Source organism: Canis aureus, chromosome 5 (assembly GCF_053574225.1).
Source record: "Canis aureus isolate CA01 chromosome 5, VMU_Caureus_v.1.0, whole genome shotgun sequence".
In the NCBI taxonomy this organism is placed as follows: Eukaryota; Metazoa; Chordata; class Mammalia; order Carnivora; family Canidae; genus Canis; species Canis aureus.
The window spans coordinates 61,199,238-61,216,424 of record NC_135615.1 but is presented as its reverse complement, the minus strand read 5'-3'; the positions used below and the strand labels follow the sequence as shown (position 1 = coordinate 61,216,424).

The window sequence follows — 17,187 nt, the reverse complement described above, 5'->3', positions numbered from 1 at the left end:
AAAAGCCAAGACCAAGTATTAGCTCTTCTATAAAGCCTCTTTGGCTGCTTTTCCCTGCCCCCTGGCCAAATTAATCATTTCTTCTCCCTCACTCTCATACTCTAGGAAGGATGATTTAGTGGGGAAAACAAGGGTTTTAGAATCTGACAGAACTTGGGCTGAGTCCTGGTCATGTGACCTGTATGACTCTAAGCTAACCTAATGAAGCTTGTAAGCCCTGTCATTGAGGGCAATGATACTTAGCACATGCTGTGTTGGTCTATCCTATTAAAATAGGGATCTTTTTTGGAGCAGAAATAGAGCCCTGCTAATCTGGATGTGGTATGTAGTAGGTGCTCAAAAACTATGTAATGACTTAAATATAGCACCAAAAATCTCATTAGTGTTCAAAAACTATAAATAAAACCAGGACAGCACAAATGAGGCACCACCGAACAGCAAAGGGGGGAGGGGGGAGAACAGTAAAATTTAAAATAATAAAGGAAAACACAGTCTTCTTCAGCAAAAGCCAAACAGCCAACACTAAGAGTTAAAAGAAAGCCAGAAAAATGACAAAACGTGACATTTGAACAAATGATAAAAATGCAGCTGATACAGGAGCGGGAAGAGAAGATAAACTATAAAAGACCAGTTACTACTGATGCTAACATTTTCACACAAAGCATCGTAAGCCATAGGAAATGCAGCATGGAGAATAAGATCTCTGTACCTATAGCTCTACAGCTTCCAGAATTCTGAGCCCTGGCTCAGTTCATCCTCATCACAACCAGGGGATTGGGTGATGGTAGGCCTCTTGTCAGAGTCCGGGTGACAGGGAATAAAACTTGAGGCTTATACTAGTGAACACACAGGAAGACTCAGGGCTTGGTTGCAGATCGCTGTGTTCCTTCCACTATAGCATGTAACCTAGTGCTGGAAAGGTGGTGGGGGATTTAATATAAAGAGATAGTTTAGGGCAGCCCCGGTGGCGCAGCGATTTAGCGCCGCCTGCAGCCCAGGGTGTGATCCTGGAGACCCAGGATCGAGTCCCACGTGGGGCTTCCTGCATGGAGCCTGCTTCTTCCTCTGCCTGTGTCTCTGCCTTCTCTCTGTGTCTCTCATGAATAAATAAATAAAATCTTAAAAAAAAAGATAGATAGTTTATAAATTAATGTATGTAGCATTTCGTGTCTTAGGCCTAGCTGTTGTAATGGAAAGGTATATTTGTCTTTCAGTTCATGCCTGTTCAAGTACCAAATGATGAAGAAAAAAACGACCCCATCCTTTTTGCTGGTAGAGTCCGAAATTTAATGGCAGAGTAAGTATCTCTATGTGATCACACTCAGTAAATAGTTTTTAAATGGATTGGTCAATGACATTTCTCATAGTTTTGGAATTTAGGCGTTTTTGTTTTTGTTTTTTTCATTCTGAGGTCCTCGTTCCCTAACTCCTTTTGGTAAGTAAAATGATGTGCCTGGAAATGTGGTCAGTAAAACAATCTATAAATATTTTCCCCAGATGCAGCCCTAAACTAATGGAAATATGTTTTTGCCAGATGGGGAGCAGAGAGGATTCAATAAGCAGAAGAGACCAGCCAGCCAGCGGATTCCACAGGGTGGATTCTCCTAAGCTGGCCTGTCGCTGTCAGACAAAGCCTTGTGATGCTCTAAGTTATTCGTGGCTCACCTTCTGTGCCCCAGCCTCCATAGAGCTGCCAAGGCTGGTTGTTTCAAAGGCATTGATGATTATAGTCACAAAAAGGAGAAGTTTGCAAGAGAATGCAAGATGTACATCTCGTTAAGGGATGGCTGTAAATTTAGAATTTGTAAATCACAAACATAAGGCAGATATTTTCCTGTGGTTAAGAAAGTTTTAACTGGCCATTACTCTGATTGGATAAATGAAAGAATGTGTGTTGTGCTGTCCTACCACCGAGGCAGCCCTAGAGCCTTCCTAGTATGTACTCCACACCAGGCACCACCCTCCTGTGTCGTTCTGGTAATGGGCTTGGTGCTGATAGGCCAGCAACATGTATTCCTAGCAAAAATTCAGATGAGAAATCTGAATCCACCTTCATAGCTGAATTTAGTATTAGAAGCAAGATTATATATACATACATTTATATTTCACAGCAGAATAACTTTATTTTCACAACAGAACAAAAGTTCAAAAAATCTTTTACTATGTGTATGTACACGTACTTGATTTTCCCAGTTTCTAGACTGGCTACAGAATTTGCTCTGAGGTAGTTTTCTTCCCTTTCTCCTTCTGTTTTCATACCAGAAGCTAGAAACTCATATAAATTTTAGGAACTGAGGGAATTTATACCAGATAGTTGACTTCCCAAAATGTGCCTAAAAGCAGAGCAGGGGTTTGATGAGGCAGACTTTATCTGAATTTGGAGGCATGGAGGTATTAGGGCCTTGGATAAAGAGTAAGAAAGACTCTATTGGCCGCCTAACCATGGACAAGTCCCTCTGAGGCTCCTTCTCCTAGTGTGTAAAGTCGTAGTTACCATCCTTGCCTTGCCTTTCTCATGGTTTTGGTGATCATGAGTCTCACAGAGGAAAGAATATGACAGGAGCATTTGAAAGTGGTAAAGACTCAAGCTGGTGGTGTTACTGTGACTTATAATGAATATATACCAAGTACCATGCCAGGCCGATTTACTCGGGTTATCTGACATAATCTACACAGCAATTCTTGGAGCCAAGCAAGGAAACTGAGACTCAGAGGAAGTCATTTGCCCAAGATCATGGCAGGTAGTGATGGTCTGGGCTGGCACTCAAATCCACCTGAGTCCTAGCTCTTGATGGGCATGTTCTACTATTCTCTATCATAAATAATAAATTCCTGAAATATTTAAAATTTTTATTTTCCAAATGAAAATATTCTTACATTAAAATATTTGTTACTCAAAAATAGCCTCGCTGTAGATAGGAAAAAAATGTTTTATTCTCATCACATCCACTGAAAATATAATATTCTCAGCCGGAATTCAACAAAATCCGATACAGTTGAAGATAGAACTATGATTCTCACTGAATACCTGTGAATAAAAGTTTTGTGAAGAAGAATCTTTAAGAAATTATTTTATGTACTACACAGGCTTTTTTTCTTAGTACTCAGTGGTTTTTCAAGTTGTTACTGATAATGTATTTTTGTCAAGTCTAGTTCATTACTAGACCTCTGAGCAGGAGGGAGCCAGTAGACATCATGCACTCCTTTGAGGATGGAGGATGTTTAGATTTGGAAGAAATAATGAGCTTATTCTCTGTTCTCTTTAGTATTTTCAGAAGATTGTTAGCAAGAAGTGATAGCCAGTTTTGAGAGATGAAAAACATAGATAGCTAGCCATTTGGATTATTCCCTTACATGATGAATAGATGCCATTTATCTGTTCAAATGGCACTTCCACAGGCCTCTTTAGTTTGTCTTTACAATAAAGAATGCTGTGTAGTAAATAATTATTCCTATGTACAGACAGCAGTGAGCCTTAGTTAAGAGCTGAAAGGTCTGTGGTTGGGAAGAAACTCCAGTGGAATGAAATACAAATATACTGCTTTCCTGGAGATTGGAGTCAGCTAGTATCACTGTCACAGTTAAAACACAAAACAAAATGACCACCTGACCAAAGCACGCAGACATAAGGGGGATTAACTCAACCACAGGAAGTCTGTGCAGAGGAGAAATATGTCTCTTTGGCAATAATAAGCCAAAGCTACTGGTTTAAAAAGTAGTAAATACTTTCCCATTTACTGTTGTTTGTTGACCAGTTGAGGCCTGATGAAAAATTCATTACCTTTAAAAAAATTGGAATTTGTTTGCTTTCAAATGCCTTTAGAACTTTGGGAATTCCAGTAACAGATCATACCTATGAAGACTGCAGATTGATGATTTCAGCAGGACAGCTAACATTGCCTATGGAAGCTGGGTTGGTGGAATTTACCAAAATTAGCCGGAAATTGAAGTAAGTGTATTTTTAAATTGCTCCACTTTTAGTAAGACGTCCCAAAGAGATCTAAAATCCTGTATGTTTATTTTCTCTGGTTTCATTAATGCTCAGCTCTAGAATCTACATGGTGTCTATTAAGGAAGCCAGAGTTGTGAATTTATCTCACATTTAGTTTATCTAGTTGTGTTTTTTCAAGATTGTCAAGTCAGAAGCATGTGTATTGGTCACAGGAGGAGCCTGAGAGACAGTAAATGTGGAGCAGCACAGAGCTTTCAGAGCAGTTAGTGTTCCTGCTGTCCTCTTGCAAGAAGGATCGCATGATTTGATGGTACCGGCATGTGGTAGTCAGACCTTCTCATGTGAAATATGAATTGACTTGTAGAGAAGCACTTCTGACCATCCACTGAATTTTAAATGCTTACCCTAGGTCTCCTTTTTCTTCTGGGTGCATAGATTTTTTTTAAGGCAAAAACACTCCTTTGTGCTTTTATGAACAATCGCTTTGAACCATCTGCTATGAAAGGTATAACCTTCGATTCCCTTCTTATTACCATTCATTCTCTTTTCAGCCCCATTGGGGATTTGCAGAATGTATTGATTTAGTAGGCTTTGGCATCCTCCATAGGAGAAAGCTGCACAACTAGTTATTGTACTAAAGGTCAATATTTAAAGATAATATTTTGATAACTGATAAAGCAAATATGATTCATATCTTCTAATTAAATGTGTTTTGATATTATGTTCATAATATTCATATAAATTTGAAAAGTTTGGATAGTTACTGAAATTGGATACAGAAGAAAGCAGTATGTGTTAGGTCACCTGTTTAATTGTATAAAACAAAGACAGGATATGATGTGAGCTATGGTACATTTCGGGTGTTTTGGTGTTTCAGTGTTTTATAATATTTATAATATTGGAAGAAGTGTGTATTGCCTACTGAATCTCCCTGTCACAACATTTTGTGCAATGTTAGTTCATTATCAGCCTGAAAGCTCCTTTGAAAGCAAGAATTGCATATTTTTTTCACAACCCAATTAGTACTATTGACTTACTAAGTAAAATTTAGATTAAAATATGATTTCTTATTTTCTTTTCATGAATCATTTCTTATTCTATCACATTGCTCTTCTTCTCAACTACTTTTCTCTCCCTCAGGAATTTGGGAAAATTAGTCTTACTAATAGACTTTAAAAAACTCAGAAGCCTATATACATGTTCCATAAGTACTCTAAAATACTCATTTTATTCTCATTTTCAAATGTAACACTTAAAATATTGTTTCCTCAGACAAATGAATAAAACACCATTCATAAAACGTCCGTGTAGATTTTAAAGGTTTAACAACACATATTTATGATTCTTTGTTGGTTCAGGTTAGATTGGGATGGTATTCGTAAGCATTTGGATGAATATGCAACAATTGCAAGTTCTTCAAAAGGAGGAAGAATCGGAATTGAAGAATTTGCAGAGTATTTGAAGCTGCCTGTTTCAGATGTCTTGAGACAACTCTTCGCACTCTTTGACAGGGTATGTTAAAACGTCTTTAACACACCAACATCTTTACTCTGCTGGTCTCTACAGAGCATAAATCAGTATGGCATTAGAAAAACTTGGCAGGTAACTATTAGAAGAAGCAAGACAGAGCCCATGGTTTAATTTCATGATTTTTTTTTTTCCCCTTAAGTAGTAGTAGTAGTAGTAGTAATGTAATTGTGTATGTGTGCATGCGTGCACCTGTGTGTATTACAACAGTTATGAAGGTATCTACTTATTTTAAACACTAGGTCAGAAATAAATATTGTAGCCATAAAACCATGTTTGTAATATAGAATTGGAAAGGTTGCCATAACTATCAAGAATCTAAATCTTTATGTCAAAATTCAATCAGTGATGAGAAGGGTGGTACTATTCTATCCTGAAGAGTTCACAACTTCCCCCAAAATGTATGAGAACCAAGTAGGTTGTATTTTCAAGTAACATTTTAAGACAAAGATTCCAGTTAAAGCTTGGCTGTTGGCCATTCTATTGGATTTTCTGCTTATGAACATGTCAGTACAGGCAGTTAGATAACTGAATTGTCAGGAAGTTCCCATAGGAAAAATATACCAAGATTTCAGATTCTCAATTTTAATGTGTTTTTTAACATATAACGTTGACAGTAAAGTTTACTCTTTTGGTTACAGTTTTACGAGTAATAATGCATTGAGGGTTAGAACTACCACTCCATTCAGGACACATAACAGTTGCAAAATAGCATCCCCTTTAACCATCCCTTGCCTTGCAAGTCCTTGCAAGCCATCCCTTGCGAGTCAAATACTTGTCCTACCCTTAACCCCCAGCAATCACTCCATCTCTATGCCCTTGCCATATAAATAGAATCAACTATTTGATTTTGAGTTTGGCTTCTTTCACTTGGCAAAATGCATCTGAGATTCAGCCATGTCGTTGCATGTATCAATAATAGTTTCCCCTTTTCTTACTGAGTGGTATTCCATTGTATGGACGCACCATTCTTGGTGTATATCCATTCCCCAATTAAGGAGCATTTTGACTTGTTTACAATTTGGGGCAATTATGAATACAAACTATGAATATTCCTGTGTTGGTTTTTGTGTAAATCTAGGCTTTTATTTCACTCAAGTACATACTTAGGATTGTGCTCTTGTTATTTTCTTATCTGAGAATGACTTTATTTCGCATTCATTCCTAGGATATATCATTGTGAATAGAAGAGAGTTGAGGGTTCTTCCTTTCAACAATTTAATAATGAAGTCATCCATGATTATCCTGCTTTACTGATTGTTCTTTCATTTTGGCTCTCCTCACCAATTCTCCTGCTCTGGTATTTTGTCCAGAGATAGTTGCTTTTCATATTTCGATTAGAGTTTCTAATTTGTACTCATAAGGAGAGATGGGCTCGATTGGGCTTATTCTATCCTGGCTGGCTCCAGAAGTCCCGGTTCTCTGTTGACCACTGGGAAAAGATATTTTTCAAAGAAATTATAGCTTGATGACAGAAACCAAGACAGGGCTTCTTTTTCTCTTTACCCAGAGCACTCTGATGTTCCTAATGACTCATTCTGTGATCTTTAAGATGAACCATCCTTTAACCTGATGCAGTAAAACAAATATAGCCATAAAACGTCCGTGTAGTACCCAGTCCCCTTTCCTTGGCTTGCTTGCAGTGTACAGATCATCTTCCTTTGTCTGTGAAATGATCACGTGTTGTGTCACTGCAGTCATACTACTAGAAAATGTAATGAAGACTTAGGAGAAAGGAGAAGTAAATTATTGGCTGTAACTGTGCAAGTTGGGAAAACAGAAGAGCTTCTTACTTGTACTATTACCAATCTCTCTGTGAGATTTATGTACCATCTCCCTCTTTGGCTCTAGGAACCAGGCAAGTAGTTTTAAATGAAACTTCTATGAATAGGAACGTGGTGACAGGAAGGAATATGGCAGGAATATACAATTAAGGAAAGGAGATGGGAAAATGGGGAGTGACATGGAATGGGAACCAAGGAGGAAGCTTAGAGCACATCTTAGACTTTGTGCTCATCAGGATTTTCAATCAAGATTAGCACTAATATCTATGAGGTTGCCCTCCCTTGCAGGTATCAAACTGTCATCGCTAGCAGTTCCAGGATTATTAGGACACCCATTCTGTTGGTGACTGATAATCCCCAGTGTTTCTCTGGCACTCTTTTAAGTATGGGAAGATTTAGAAGTGGGGAAGGGAGGGTACAAGGATTAAAATAACCCCCAGTTAGTGGGGTTGACTCACTCTGAACTAGAGGATGCAGTGAGCCTTGGCAGCCAAGTTGGCCAATCACATATCCGCATGGACCACTTCCATTGGTTCACACGTCACTTACAACCATGAGTGTTTGTCACTTCTTTGTATAGCGTGACTTGGCTTTCACTATAGATCGTAAGAGGGTCTTTCCAGTACTTTTCTTTCTGCTCTCCAACATACTGGAAGGTAGAGAAAAGAGCCTGGAGAACTGGGGACTAACGCACATGACCTTCCTTTCTCTCCTTCCTTCCTTTTTCCCTCTTTCCTCTTTCTTTGTCTGTCTTTCTTTCCTCTTCTGTCTTTAATGTATCTGCATGTCTGCGCCTGTGAAGATTTGCTTTGTTTTGAGAAGGCGAATTATGCAATTGTTACCACGCCCCATGCACATACCCACTTAACTTCCAGGCTAGGCTTGTTTTCTCAACCTCTTTAAGTGATTTAGCTGGGGAATGTTCCATGGGAAAGACAAGAAGTTCAGTAATGCCATAGTTTGTTTCCCTCAGAGTAGCTTATCTTGCTAAACTCAATGCTTCATGAGGGGTGGGGGGGTAGGAGGAGGAAGGGTGGGAACGAGAAAGGGCGGGGGGTGTTCCTGTGGTTCTTCCAGCAGCTGTACATTTTTGCAGTGCAGACAGCTGCCCTCAGCCTCTCTGTCTCCCCTCAAGTCTAATGAAGTGGTGTTGGGATTTGGGGGGATGGGAGAAAGACCTCCCTCACATCCCCTTACTCTTTCTTCCCATGTACATTCTTGGCTAGTCTGTAAAGACTTCATAATGGTCTTATCTCAGTTTGTCCCTAAAAATCGCACTGTCTCTTGAGCTCCTGTGGACATTCCGACCTGTCCTTTCAGACTCTCTGGTATCTGATGATGAGTAAGGTCCATCCAAAGCACGGCATAGTTCACTAGTTTGAGATCATGTCATTTGGAGGGGTCCTATCTCTCTGAAAAAGAACAAAGAACTTTTTCATCTTTGTGTTGAGTTTAGCTTCTTTATTTTTAAACATATTCTGAACTGTCTGCATCAGATTGGTCACATGTCCAGATGAGTCAGAGTTGAAGGCTGAGATGATAAAGTAAAAACAGTGGTGTCTCAACATCGTTGATATTCATTAATTTAGTTTTAAATACTAGACTTTTTGTCAGCACTCCTGAAGCGATTGAAATATACCTAATGGAATTAAGAAACAATGCTGGCTAAACCCAAAGTCATAGCACAGTCATTTCTACAGTTATAACAACATCTCAGAATGTCCGTAACAGCATGCCTGTTCATTGCATTCTTCCTCAGAGCTGTGTTACCGAGCAGAGCCATATGCTGCCCCACCAGCACTATCTGATGTATCAATAAGACAAAGTCCTCAGATACTGCCGGACACAGCTTGCCTTTGTTGCTGGCTTGACAAAGCACCATGTTATCTGCCTCTTGAACTTCTTACTAGCTCCAAGTCCTATCTCTTCTAACTCCCGATCCTCCTCTTGAATCTCCGATATACTCAGCCTAATATTTCATCAGCCCCCATCCCCATAACAGTATGTACATGCACCAGTGGCAAAGCCTTACTTCAGGGTCAGCAGACTTTTTCTGATAGAGCCAGATAGTAAGTTGTTTGTTTTTGTTTTTGTTTTTGTTTTTGTTTTACTTTGCAGCATGTATGGTCCCAAACTTCCAGGGCAACTTGTACAACTAAAGAGAAAAATTCATCTTATCCCACTCAGAAAGATTTCTCTGTTACTCGCCGTCACTTAAGCCACAAAAGTGCCCTGATCTGACTGTCAGCATGAGCAAAAAATCTGCATGCTGCAGCACCCTACCTTCTCCAACAGGAAGGGGCAGGCAAAGATACTTGTTATTGTTGGACCTCATTTAACAGCAGAACTAATACCAAGAACCAGACAGACAGGAAAAGAACTCGGGATAAAGAGATGCATTCATTCCACATAATGTGAAGCAGTAATAGAAGATCTATAGAAGTTTACAATAGCCCAAATGCTGGATTGTCAAAGTGCTAAAGTACACACACACTTTTCTTGTCTAATATTTAAACAAAGAACATAGTAAATGTCAGAACTAAGTGCTAGTTAGAAGGCCGAAAGGGGAAGAATCATGACAAGTTTCAAAATTATTTTACAGGATGGAAAGAATAACCACCTATCTAAATCTTTTTTTAAGATTTTATTTATTTATTCATGAGAGAGAGAGAGAGGCAGAGACATAGGCAGAGGGAGAAGCAGGCTCCATGCAGGGAGCCCGATGTGAAACTCAATCCCAGGACCCTGGGATCATGCCCTGAGCCGAAGGCAGATGCTCAACCGCTGAGACACCCAGGTGTCCCCACCTATCTAAATTATATCGGGTGATGGCCTGTTTTGCAGTGTTGTTGATAAAAAAAGGCAATGAGTTCGTGCTAGATGATAGATAACTGAGGAGTTAGAAACCAGTTTTTCTCATCTGTAAAGACAAATGGTACAACACTAGGACAACTGAGGGAAGTTATCAGTAAGAAACAGAGCAGACAAGAATAAAGATTCAGAGTGATCGCTAGTAAATCGGATGTGGGGTATCCTACAAATTGACAGTGGCCACTCGAAGCACTAACTGCAGCCCATCTCAGTCCTTAAACCTTACCAACATACTCTGTTTTCATCAGCTTAGGAAATAGAGCAACAGTCAGCAAACAACAGCTGGTGGGCACAATCCAGCCCGCTGCCTGTTTTGTTAATAAAGTTTCATTGAAACGAACTATGTCCATTGGTCTATGTATTGCCTGTGGCTGCTTTGTCTACAATGGCAGAGGCAACTACTAAGCAACAGTGAAGCCTTCTATCCTTTAAATTTGCAGTTCAGGTTTGATTTGTAATATAGTATTTCATAGTTCACATGAAAAGAACTATTGATTGCAATCTCATTTAATCAGGATTTGTTATGTGACATGTCCCCATAACTTATATGATGCAATTAACAGCAAAAGGCTATAACTTTCCTATGCAGTTGTACTAGTTGGCCTAAATGTTTGGTGGTCCTATATGCCTGACCATTTCCCTGTCCATGTCTCAGATTGTCTTAACTCCTCCACTTAATCCATGATGGTATTTTCTCTCACAGCGTGTTGTTACATTAGGAATCTCCACTGAAGTGTGAGAATTATAAGCTTTATTTTTGGCTCCTCTGTGCAAATATACCTAGGAGATGCTTAGAAGGAACAGAAAGGAGGCTGCATGAGTTAAAGCTTAACTTTCTTTATAAGCATAAGTGAGCAATCACGGGCCTCTCCCATGAGCATAAGGAAGTAAAGAACAGAGCTTTGTAAAGAGCAAATTGTGTCAGACCAATTTAATTTTCTCCTATGACAGAGTGACAGTCCAAGATGATAACAAAGAAGAAATAGATATTATCTATATGAGCTCTAGAAAGGCTTTTGAGTTCATCCAATATGACATCCTCATCAATAAATGAGAAAGGTCTGGTCCAGATCATGCTGCAGTTAGGTGAAAGCCTCCCTTGACAAGAAAGGGTTTGCTGCAAGCAGGAGCTGTATGTCCTTCTGGATTCAGCGCCCCCACCTTGGCATTCTGTTTGGAGGAGCACCATACTTGATAGGGAGCCACCAGGAATACTTGTCAAAACCAGATGATATGTCAAAGCAGGGATAAGGGTGAGTATGTCCTTAAAAGTGGTAGAACCAGACCCAAGAAAAAGGAAGATTAAATTAAATCAACATATAGCATAAAAACACTTGGGCCTGAGAAGGAAAGGAAATGCAAGATAAGAATGATGTCACTGCCACTATTTCAGGGCACATGAGGATCTAGACTCCCAGAATTCCAGAGCTAAAAGGACCTTACCCATCCAACTGCCCACCTTCCTCATTTTACAGAGGCAGCTAGCTGGAGAGAGGGAGTGACATGCTCAAAGCTACACAGCTGGTTAGTTGCAGTCCTGAGACTAGAACTGCTCGTCAGTATCCTTTTTACTTCAAACTGTCACTGTTGACTTTGTATATATATACATATATATGGGCTTCTTGAGGCATCTTTTACATATCCTATCACTCACCCATTTCAAGCCTACAATTCAGTGATTTTTTTTTTTTAATAAATTTGCCAAGTTCGTGCAACTATCACCACAGAGCAGCTTAATAACATTTCCGACACCCCACTGTGTCTCCTGGTAGCATTAAGTGTTAGCTCCTGTCACCAGCTGTCTCCTAGCCCTAGGCAACCACGACAGAGTTGTCAGTCCTTTGGTGTGACTCTAGGCCTGGTCTAGAAGAAAGACATCCTATCTCTGTGGATTTGGTTTTTCTGGACGTTTCAGGGAATGGAATCATACAGTAGATGGTCTCGTGTGTCTGGCTTCTGTCAACGTAGCATAATGTTTTTGCAGTTCATCCATGCTGTAGCAGGACTTTGTCCTCTTTGAATGACAAAAAGTACTCCATTATATGAACATATTGCATTTTTTTTTCAACAATTGGCGGACACTCAGGTTGTTTCTGCTTTGGGGCCATTATGAATAATGTTGCTAATAGCAATCATGTTTCTCTACTTTTTAAATTCAGTGACTTTTCCCCCTCGAATAGAGGCTAAATTTTCCATCAGATGTGTCATCTTCCTCTACTCTTTCCCTGCTGATCTGGACAGTCAATTCCCCCAGATGGCAACCAAAGTTGCTATTAATGTTCTAATAAATAGCCTCTGGGGATCCAATAGTCCAGAGAAGAAAAGGCTTGCTAATCTAATAACAGTCTTTTATTCGAGGATGGCTTATGAGAAACTGTTAGCCAAATGCCCTCCATCTTCACAGAAAATAAATGAGAGGAATTGGATTTAAACCTCAGGGAAAACCACTTCAGCTGGGCATGAGGAGGCGTGTTTTATATGGTAGTGGTTGCTATCAAGTTAATTTGCAATATTATAAAAACAAAGCCCGTGTAATTTCCTCTGAGAGAAGCTCTTATGAATGGGTTTACATCTGTCTGAGGCCAGATGGCCCTGCGATCCCCTCAAAAGAAGACAATCCTTTTGTGGCTCTTTCTTCCGTGTGGTGAAGAAAGACATTTGGCCTTCGGTGTTCACAGAGGCCATTTCATTGTGCCCATGAGACCAGTTATTGGAGTCATTGTGTCATAAAGCCAGTGGTTGGAGAGTTTTACCCAAACCACTGGGTGTGGCAGAAGGAGACATTTCTCCCATGCCCTGAACAGAACAGTGTCCCCTGCTACTGCTCTCTCCCTAACAGTAGCTAGAACAATCGTTATTCACTTCTAGAAATTATACAACTCCCAGCGTAATTTCACATCTCATCTCCTTTTGACTTCCTGTTCGAGCCTGGGTAGTTCCCACTGTGAGACAGATTGTCACATGGCGGTTCAAAGCCCCTTCCAGTCCGAGTCTATTCTGCAGATTGGCCTCTCTGCTGTCATGCCCAGCAGTGGACCATCATCACAGTGGATGGTTGCTTAAAGACCACACATCCTTTAGCTTCTCTGTATTTTTACTGTGTTGTCCCTTCACATCCTCCATCTTTTAGAGAACTCTGGCCTGCACATCATCTTCTGTAGGTAAATCTTCTTGTTGGCAGAATTCATCGCACTCCCCTTTTGGGCACTCACAGGGCTTAATAATGCAGTACACTACCTTTCCTCAGTAGCTTGCCTTCCCTGAGTTTTTCTTTCTTTATCACAAATACTTTGTCTTTCAGAGGAATTCTATGAAACTTAAATACCAAAGAATGCTGCACACAAATGTCATATTTGGTATTAAGTAAAAATGTGAATATAGATGTCAGGTTATAATTACAATTAGTTTTTGGTGGGTGTCCTCCCTCAATCCTTAAGTGCAGCAATCTTGATGTATTCACCTTTGTCTCCTAAATACTGAATCCAAGTCCTGATACCTAACTAGTGAGATTGAATCATTATGAAGTAGGCAGAGAGATAGTATTACCATCATTTGGCAGATTTGAAGTTGATTTCCAAAATGCTAAGTGATATAATGACTTAGTGGTTATGTCTTGGCCGCCTTTTCCTGAGTTCACCAGCAGAACTTCCAGAAACCTCTGAAAGACTGGTATCTTGTCTCTCTATCTAGTATCAAAGGTTGGGTTGGTTTCTCAAAGTATTGTTTGAGACTACTTGTCATAGACTGACTTCTGCAGATACTTATTTAAAAATATAAAATCAAACCTCACAAATGTAATTTTGAGCCAAAAAAAACCCCACAAAATCAGAAATGGAGAACAGTACTTCCAATTTTACAGAAGTAAAATTATATAAGAGAGTACTATGAGCAACTGTATGTATCATGAATCATTAGGGAAATGCAAATAAAAACCACGATGAGATTATTACCACCTCATGCCCATTAGGATGATCTCTGTCAGGAAGGAAGAAAAGAAGAAAGGAAGGAGAAGGGGAGGAAAGGGGGAGGAGGGAAAGAAGGAGTGTTGACCAGGCTGTGGAAAAATTGGAACCCTTGTGCACTGTTGGTACAAATATAAAATGGTATATCTACTGTGGAAAACAGTATGGTAGTTCTTCAAAAAATTAAAAACCAAATTAATATTTAATCGGATAGTTCTGCATCTGGGTATACATCCAAAAGAATTGAAAGTAGGGATGTGAAGAAATATGTGTATGCCCATGTTCATAGCATTATTCACAGAAGCCGAGAGACAGAAGCAACCTAAGCATCCACCAGCAGATAAGTGGATAAGCAAAATGTGTCTTATACGTGCAGTGGAATATTATTCAGCTTTAACAAAGGAAATAAATCCTGACACCTGCTACAACACGACTGAGCCTTGAACACATCATGCTAGGTGAAATAAGCTGGTCACAAAAGGACAAGTCCTCTGTGATTCCACTTATGTGATGTCCCTGGAGCAGTCAGATTCACAGAGATGGAAAGTGGAGTGGTGGTTGCCAGGGCCTCGCAAGAGGAGGGAATGAGGAGTTACTGTTTAATGGGGACAGAGCTTCCATTTGGGAAGATGAAAAAGTTTCTGGGCATAGATGGTGGTGATGATCGCACGATAATGTGAGTGAATCTAATGCCACTGAACCGAACTCTTAAAAATAGTTCTGATGGTAAATTCTATATCATGTGTATTTTACCACAGTTTTTAGAAATTCAATTCAAATTTTAAAAACAAGACACAAAGAAATATATACTGTATGATTTCGTTTATTTACAGCACAGCCATCAGTTGATAGTGTTCGATGTCAAGATAATGGTTACCCTTGGGAGGGAAGAGTAACTAGAAAGCAGGAAGAGCTTCTAGGATATGCTAATATTCTCTCTCTTGATCGGGCTGTTATGACATGGGTGTGTATAGTTTGTGAACCTCTCTGCACTCTACAGTTGTGATTTGTGCAGTTTTCTCTGTGCCTGTTACACTCCAAAAAATGATTCCAAAAATGTCGATCATCAGCCTGACAGCAGACTACAGAATCAGAATCCCTGAGGATGGGACCTGGGGACCCTGCATCTTAAAACCCTCCCTTCCAAGTTTTTCGTAAGAGCATTGGATTTGGGGATTTTTGCTAAAAGAGAGGGACTAGGGAAATAGTCTCCCAATGCCCAAGAATTCCATTCTGCTCTAACAATAAATATTCCTTAGAAAAGAAATTCTTGATATCTTTGAGTCATTTAGCTTCTCCTGTTAGGAAAATGCATATCATCTTTCAGGTATGGAGAAATCAGTGATATATAGAAATGAGTATTTTAATAAATTACATTTTAAAATATTATTTCTTATAATTCATCATATACACAGTAGCTTATGAATATTTTATTGAGGCCCTCTAAAAGCTGGCAGGTGCTAGGACCTCATGGAAGTCCTACTCCTTTAGTAGGAGGGAAGACATTGCACCATGGGGCGTGGCACCATGCAAGCAGGTACAGAAAAGCCAGTTCTTCTACCTCTAAGCTAATGAGACTCCATCTCAGCTCTCTCCACACCATCTCCAAAACATCAGCAGCTTCTACACTTGCTCCTTAAACCAAAAGCATGTTTCTTGCAAAGGCTTTATTGGAAGGGGCAGATCGAGGCCTTGGAGAAGCCCTTGGAGGCCTTCTTGGAGGAGGTGGTCAGAGAAGAGGAGGAGGAGGAGGAGGAAGAAATATTGGAGGGATAGTTGGAGGAATTGTGAATTTCATCAGTGAGGCTGCAGCAGCTCAGTACACCCCGGAACCACCTCCCACTCAGCAGCATTTCACCAATGTGGAGGCCAACGAAAGTGAGGAAGTTCGTCGGTTTCGGCAACAGTTTGCACAGCTGGCAGGACCGGACATGGAGGTGGGCGCCACTGACCTGATGAATATTCTCAACAAAGTCCTTTCTAAACACAAGGATCTGAAGACTGATGGCTTTAGTCTTGACACCTGCCGGAGCATTGTGTCTGTAATGGACAGTGACACGACCGGCAAGCTGGGCTTCGAAGAATTTAAGTACCTCTGGAACAACATCAAGAAATGGCAGTGCGTTTATAAGCAGTATGACAGGGACCGCTCTGGGTCCCTAGGAAGTTCTCAGCTGCGCGCGGCTCTGCAGGCAGCCGGGTTCCAGCTGAACGAGCAACTTTACCAAATGATCATCCGCCGATTCGCCGATGAGGATGGAAGCATGGATTTCAACAATTTCATCAGCTGCCTGGTCCGCCTGGATGCCATGTTCCGTGTCTTCAAATCCCTGGATAGAGATGCAGATGGCCTAGTTCAAGTGTCCATCCAAGAATGGCTGCAGCTGACCATGTACTCCTGAAGTGGGTACCGAGAAGCCAGCGCCCACCCCGAGGACGGGACTCCTGAAAGCCCAGCCATGCTGTCCTGGAGCTGTCGTTTCCTGTGAGCTCCTACACCAGCTTGCATGCATCGAACTGGGGCTGTCCTTTACCGCTTAATTAAAACAGATATTTTTTATGAAAAACAGATATTTTTTATGAAAAATACTCCGGGTGGTTTGTATGTCAGGTTTTTGAGATACTGAATGTATATGATGGGGCGGGGGAACGTGGGGCAGAGCCCCAGTCGAGTAGATTTTAATAGAGCATTGCTTATTTGGTGAGTGAATTCCAAGGAGCAGGAAATTTGTTGTTACTGAGAATGAAATTTTGAAAAAATCTTGGAATAAATCAAGAAAGCCCTCAAGAGATCTATTTTTTTTCCCCCTTTAAAAAGATGAGGAGGAGAGAAGTTCAAAATCTGTTTTTCCTCACATCTGGTCTTTCCATTATGTAAATAAATAAATAAATAAATAAATAAATAAATAAATAAATAAATAAATAGTGTTTTCCTGGAAACCTATTTAACCGTATAGAAACAGGTTCAGAAATGAGAAAAGCAGTTTCACATAAGGTAAGTAGATAAACATTTTTAATGGTAGAGCAACTGTCTAAAATTCCAGAATTCTTTAGTCCTGTTTCTCTAGTAAGATAAGCATGCAGCAAACTT

The 17,187-nt window shown here is 40.1% G+C and overlaps 2 protein-coding genes across 4 annotated transcripts in view; both read left to right on the top strand.

Annotated features, from left to right (window-relative positions):
* The window catches only part of LPCAT2 (lysophosphatidylcholine acyltransferase 2), a 67,209-nt gene that overhangs the window by 33,345 nt on the left and 16,677 nt on the right, over window positions 1-17,187 (top strand). For all 3 annotated transcript variants that reach the window (XM_077898386.1, XM_077898385.1, XM_077898384.1), the window contains 3 exons: window positions 1,215-1,297; window positions 3,824-3,949; window positions 5,311-5,464. In XM_077898386.1, coding sequence (XP_077754512.1) covers window positions 1,215-1,297; window positions 3,824-3,949; window positions 5,311-5,464 — 363 coding nt within the window. The remainder of the gene's footprint in view (window positions 1-1,214; window positions 1,298-3,823; window positions 3,950-5,310; window positions 5,465-17,187) is intronic.
* Window positions 8,416-16,884, top strand: CAPNS2 (calpain small subunit 2). Its single transcript, XM_077898383.1, has one exon. The coding sequence runs from the start codon at window positions 15,746-15,748 to the stop codon at window positions 16,496-16,498; it is 753 nt and encodes a 250-aa protein (XP_077754509.1). The 5' UTR covers window positions 8,416-15,745; the 3' UTR covers window positions 16,499-16,884.

Bases quoted from the DNA above. Each gene is read 5' to 3' on its own strand.
- CAPNS2 (XM_077898383.1), top strand. From the start codon at position 15,746: ATGTTTCTTGCAAAGGCTTTATTGGAAGGGGCAGATCGAGGCCTTGGA.